General features: G+C 38.8%; 1 protein-coding gene across 3 annotated transcripts in view; it reads left to right on the top strand.

Moving 5' to 3' along the window:
• EPS8 (epidermal growth factor receptor pathway substrate 8) overlaps nucleotides 1-6569 on the top strand; it is a 237029-nt gene that overhangs the window by 151525 nt on the left and 78935 nt on the right. For all 3 annotated transcript variants that reach the window (XM_045288418.1, XM_045288420.1, XM_045288419.1), the window contains 2 exons: nucleotides 1837-1916; nucleotides 4842-4915. In XM_045288418.1, the coding sequence (XP_045144353.1) occupies nucleotides 1855-1916; nucleotides 4842-4915 (136 nt within the window). In that variant the 5' untranslated portion in view covers nucleotides 1837-1854. The remainder of the gene's footprint in view (nucleotides 1-1836; nucleotides 1917-4841; nucleotides 4916-6569) is intronic.

Here is a 6569-nt window from a genome sequence, read left to right as displayed (position 1 = left end):
CATCTGCTCCCATGTGCTCCGATCAGACATGTCCCTCTCCTGGAGCTGCAGATTCAATGCCGTCCTTTGAAATAAATTTTTCTGGAGGAGGGGCATGCGTCCACGTAGTAGTTGGGATTGGGGCCGGCCCCCCAGACCTCTCCACACCAGAATGTTGCATTCACATCTTGGAGCACCGGGTTGAAGTCTGGTCCCTCTTTCCTGTGAAGGTATACCCTCCCCTTGGGTGGGTTAGCACCCTGTGCCCCCGCTACCAATTTCTTTTTTATTATTATTTTTTCCTTTCCCCACCAGAGCTCTTAACCTGAACTTCCCAGGTCTTTCTATAAACCTTCCTGCCCTGGACACCCTGGTGGTGCAGGGGCTTAAGTGTTGGGCCACTCACTGAAAGTTCAGCTGCGTCAGGGAGAAAGGTGAAGATGATTTGCTCCAGTAAAGGTGATGGTCTTTGGAAGCCCCAGGGCGCACTTCTACCAGGTTGTGCTGGGTTACTTTCAGTGAGAATTAACTCGATGGCAGTAGGTGTCCTCTGCCCTACAATGCTGAATTGTTTCCCTGCTTATTACACGTGCTCCTGTCCCACTCTGGATTTTCCTTTTTATAGGTACTACTGTAATGATAATTCCTTCTTTATTTGTGCAGGATCTGTTCCTCTCCCCAACTTCTCAGCCCTGTAATGGGGATGCTGACTGTTTTGTTCACTTCCATGGTCCCGGGGGCTGTCATCACGCAGGGCACATCCAAGTGACCGCTTTTCCTGCCTCTTTCCCCCTTGTCCTATGAGCACAGGTCCTGCCCATCTCTTACTGTGAAGAGACAATAGAAATACGTGAAAAGATAAAAAGTCAGAAAGATAAAACAAGATGTACTTTTGTGACACAGAACCCGGGGAGGGAAACGAAAGAAATTAGTATTGTCTGAGAAAAGACAAAAAGGAAAGCCCTTGAATTTGTCAGCAGTTTAAAATATGGCAGCTGCTCCGAGGGAGTAAAGACAAGACAATCAGCTCTGACGGGGAGCGTGATGGGGCATTCATTCTTCTCTGTCTGCTAGGCCTCCCGTGAGTCGGGACGGGTCCAGTGCCGATCTAACAGACAATAACAACTCATTCCTATTTATTGCGCTAAGAGAACATTTGTGAAATAGGTTCAAGATGTTTTGAGAAGTTAAATATGTGTGGATATTTTTTGTCCCTTGTAAAAAGTAAAAAAAGAATGAGTAAATGAATCCTTTATTGAAAAAAGATGTATCTAAGATTACATGGATCCCATATTGACAGGTAGACTTTGAAGAATGCAAGGAAAGAAGGAAGAAATAAGTAAAGAAAACTGCATACTGACTTAAATGGAAATTGATGACTTTTAAAAATGCATATCTTCAAATGACATTAAAAATTCCTGTCTTTAAATCACATTAAACATGCCCTAGGTGATATTTTCTCCTTTTGTTCTATTACATAGTTCTTGATTTTTAATAAGTCTGTTATTTTAGAATGAAAAAAATTTCTTAAAGCTGAAAATTGATTTTGGGGGGACTAGAATATGAAATTGTGCCTTTATACTTAGAAGATTTAGGACTATATTTTCGCTTTTGTTTTGGCACTCGCCTAAACCTGGTTACCGTCCTGGTATATTACTGTTCAGCGCCCCTGACATCTTTGTTTCGATGGCTCTCTGTCCTTCTGGAGCCTGAGCTCTTGGAGGGTGGAGAACTCTGTCTCTGTCTGACCCTTGTCATAGTTGATGGCAGTAAGACATAGTTGTTGAATGAATAACTTTTCGAAACGGAGGTGTCATAGTCTTAATTGCTTTCCACTTAGGAGCTTTTCTTTTTCAGAACCCGGTTGCAGGAGCCATGATGAATGGTCACATTTCTAATCATCCCAGTGGTTTTGGCGTATACTCACCTCAAATGAAGTAAGTTAAAAGGTTTTTATTTAATTCGCTTTGGGGGGACTTGATGGTTTTATCGTTTCAATGAATAAGTACATTCTCTTATGTGCTTCATTTCTTTGTAAATTATTTGCCAATCATTTTATGGAAATCATTTCCTTGTAGCACTGGAGTGTTTCCACTAGAGGTTTATTGTTTCTGAGAAGAATAAGATAGTTAAGTAAATACTTACCTTAATGACAGTTATGTCAGAATTGGAAAGTATTTAATTCTGGTATTTTACAGATTTCTGCTTTCAAAATTTATGTATACACTTTACTCCAATATCTCTCTGTAGCATTGTATCATTTCTATTCGTACAACTTCAGCATTTCAGGTGTTATGATTGTCACCTTGTCTAAGGTATCAAGATAGTGACCATTGTGTACAAATAATAGTAAGACCAGGCAGACAGACAAAACAGTTCCGAAAGCTCCAGTGTAACTTGAAATCACAACTCTGATTTGTGTGGCAATCACTTTAGATATTGTGGTCAATGTTGTTATTCTATATTGGGCACTGTGATCATTAGCTCACCTTTCTGATCGGGTCCTATAAGAATGGTGTGGGGACGGGAACTGACCTCCTCTGGGTCACTGTGGGGTGGGGGCAGGAGAGGGAAAGTGAGGGAGAGAATCACCAGCTCCCTCAGCTCTTTCCTGATTTTGGTGAGGTAGGGGTCCCACATGCTTCCGCCCTCTTTCCTTCTTTGCCAAATCTGACACCAGCTGACCTTCCCACATTCCTCTAAGTCCCAGCCGGGCACGGTACTTTATGGCAGTAGCCGCACAGAACTCACAGACTGTACTTACAATTGTGCAGTCTATTAGGGAAGTTAACAGGTTACTGTTAGAATCCGAAATGCTGGAAACAGTCCTTCCAGGCAGGACAGCCTTTTCTCAGCTGCACCTGCAGGCACGCCTCTGCCTGGTTGTTGGCTGCTCCGTCACATGGTCCCTTGGCCTCTGCCCTGTTTAGGCAATGTTACAGAGCTGTTTTAGCGTTGTCAATAGTTACCTAATAAACAACCTGTCCTGCCAGAAACCTCAGTCTGCAAGTGCTGTGCTGTGGTTCATGGGTCAACACACCTAGTCCGCCCCAAGAAAGTGCCTTTAGGCACCCTTCTTTATAAGCAAGCCTGCTGGCAGAAGACACTCAGCCTTACTCACTGTGGGCTGAGAAGTCCACTCCTGGCACTTTATCCTGGATAACAGTGAGGCTCGTTTTATGCCCAGCACTTTGGCAAAACTGACCCAACCCCACATTTGACTTCTAAGTTTTTGCAATCACAAGTAGCTCTGTTAACAATTACTTGCAACTCAATTATATAATTCTATCAGCATTTTTCTTACCTTCTCTTACCCAGAAACATTAGTAACAAGGTGTTGGATGGGAGAACAGTACCAGATAATTCTCTACATCACAAATCACTATTGTGTTACGTAGTTCACTCTATTTTTCAGAACCAGATTACTCCCATTGTAAAGAGTTTGGCTTTGCAAAGGTTTTCACAATTACAAATCTCCTTAGTGTTGGTCATTGAGAATCAATAGAGAAGAATGCCAGGCACCATCTCAGTCTTATCCATTAATTATTCATGCCAGAAAGTTTGACCATATCCTCACTTCTTTTTATTAGAACCAATATCTATTGATTCATTAATTTATACTCATTTTTTTGTTTGAGAATTCCTGTTTCCATCCCTGTCTTCTATTATGTTCATTATAGACCTATTGGGGACCCTTTAACTCCCCAATATTAGTGAATATTAGTATCACTGTGCCATCAGTTGGATTATCTTCTTCAATATTTTTTCAGCTTGTCACTCCCTTATATAAAAACATTTACTGTAGCCAGAGGATAAGAACTAAACATTTCAGCATGATGTAGCATCTCTCTGTATGTGCCTTCAGCCTAGCTTTCTTGTCATTTATCAGTTCCAGGCATATCCCATTAAATGCATTTTCCCTTGGACATCATGCAGTTCCTTGAACCTGTGCAGATTCCACGTGCCGTTTCCTCACTTAATTATCCACCTTTCTATTGAATTTCTTTTCATTTAAGGTTGAATATACTGATTAAAAAAAGTTATCCCTTTTAAAATACTGCATGATGTGTCTATTAATTTTACCCCTAGATCAAAGTCTGTTTATTTAATTGTCTTATTCAAAATACCCTGCCATCTATCATCCCCAATACACTCTATCCTCCCAGGATTTAGGGCTTAATGTTTGCTGAATTCATGAACACACCTGGTGGTGTAGTGGTTATGCATTGGGCTGCAATCAACATGGTCAGCAGTTCGAAACCACCAGCAGCAATGTGAGCTTTCTACTCTCGTAAACAGTTATATTCTTGGAAACCTACAGGGGATTTCACTATGAACCAGCAGTGACTTGTTTGTAATGAATTTGGTTTGGGTATGATACAGGGTAAAACAGGTCAAGGTAAATGATCAGATGTATTTAGGGCTACTATACTAAGTATTTGTAAACATATTGTTTATTCTATTATGGCTTGAATCATTGTGAGGTATATGACCTGATTTCTGGTCATAACTCTATTAAATGGGAAGCAAGCTTTTCTAAGATATTTTATAGACTAGTGAGACCTTTTGGCTCTAGTTCTGACTTGGCATTTGGGAGTAGGCTGTGATTTGCAACCTGTGTGGTGGACTTTATCTGTATAGAGTAGTTTAACATTCTTTTTCTTTGACTACTCACCAGAGTGAAATCTGGCTAATTTTGACAAACTTTGGCAACTTTTGACAAACTTGCACACTACATATGTCTTATTTTTTTAAAAAATCACGGTGACTATGGTACATTTGGAATTTTTGTTCTATAACTTTGCATTTTGCCTGCTTACTTTGAACTTAAACCTAGCACAGTGACTTTTTTTTCATTATAGTGGCTACGGATCACCCACATTTTCCCAAATGGACAGAGAACATGGATCCAAAACAAGTGCAAAGGCCCTGTATGGTATGTTTGCTTATGTGGAGTATAATTCTGTTTTAGACCACTTTGTACACATTACTTTCAGAAAGTGAGAGCTGGGACACAGATTTATATTCTTTGAACTGAAGTTTCTTAAGAAAAAAATTAATACATTTATTTTCTATAGTACACTTTAATTTTACGGAAGAATTTTATTATTTTCTAAGAAGTCCTTTGCATTTTATCAATGCCCAAGGTGGTTGCTTTTCATTAAATTATTGTGGCATGTTTGCTGTCCTTCATGATGGAGTTAATGAGCGCTACACTGACAGTTGATAGAATGTTCATTTAACGCTCATCTTTTATAGCGAGTGTTCTTGAAAGACTAAAGACCCTTACATAATTTCTTTCCTGCATTACAAAAACAAGCTTTCTCCCCAGTTGCTTTGTGATTCCCAGTGCCCTCGATATTGTCTCATGTACACATAATATTTTTTAAGCTTAAAATATAAAATAGGAGTTATTACTAAAAATAAGGTAAGACCACTTGGAATTCACCACATATATTTAGGAAGTCTATATATTTTTTGTTTTTCTTTTCAAGATCTGCATGGTCTTTATTATTTTTTAATAATAAAGGAGCCAACATTATGTTGGTGAACAAAGACTTGGGAACCAATTTCTTAGGTCCAAACTCGGCTCTGCCACCTAATATCGAGTGATGTTCAGATTCCCTCGCCATCTGTACTTGATGTTGCTTACCTGTATAATGCGGATATACCTCAGAGGGTGTTATGAGAATTAAGTGAATTAATGCATATGCAACGTTTAGAATAGTGCTTGCATACATTAGCTATTAATAGCTTCCCTCTAACAGGTTCTCCATAAATAATTAATGGAAAAATGGATAATGGATAAATGAGAACAGAGGAATATTTTATGTTTTGAACACACGTTTGTAAAATGTCAATTCTAATTGAAGTCTTGACTTTATTTAAAGAACATTGGGCGCTTTTAGTCTCCATAATTTTAATTGTCTTTTGTAACTTGAAAGTTGGTGACGAAAATATTTACAATGTACTTTTATTCTTCAAAATGTATGTACTTTCTTTAAAATCTCTCCTTTTACACATACTAAAGTGGTTGAATAAATCTTACAAGAATTCCATTTCTTCTGTGGTGGTATAGGAAGCTCTCTGGTATATGAGAATACTGTTTGGTGCACTAGAATGTGAGTTTTTGCAATAATAGCCACTGGTTGTCAGACACCAACCATGTGCCAATTCTTATTGTAAGAATTTTATATAATATAGCTGTTCTTTTTCATGAGAACACTTTTTAGATCTGGGTCCTTATATGCTACGCATATTATTTCGTGTACTCAGGGAAACGTCTTTGGAGATCCTGGATCTACAGCAGAATCATGGCTTTTCTGCCAACTGGTTGCTATTTTGAGCAAATTACTTAATCTGTTGACCTCAATTTCCTCATCCATAAAATAAAAATGATGGTAATAGTGTGATACATTTAAATTAGAAAATAAAATTATAAAGCTGTATTAGTCTAGGTACTTTGGAGAAACAAATCCACAGCAACTCACGTATAAGAGAGAGTTTTATGCAAAGAAAATGTGCATCACGAAAACATCCCAACCCAATGCTGCCCAAGCCCACAAGTCCAACATTAACCCATACCCAAC

This window comes from Echinops telfairi, unplaced genomic scaffold, assembly GCF_000313985.2.
Source record: "Echinops telfairi isolate 266 unplaced genomic scaffold, ASM31398v2 ScPeMD7_21;HRSCAF=78, whole genome shotgun sequence".
NCBI lineage: Eukaryota > Metazoa > Chordata > Mammalia > Afrosoricida > Tenrecidae > Echinops > Echinops telfairi.
This window is presented reverse-complemented; position numbering and strand designations above follow the sequence as displayed.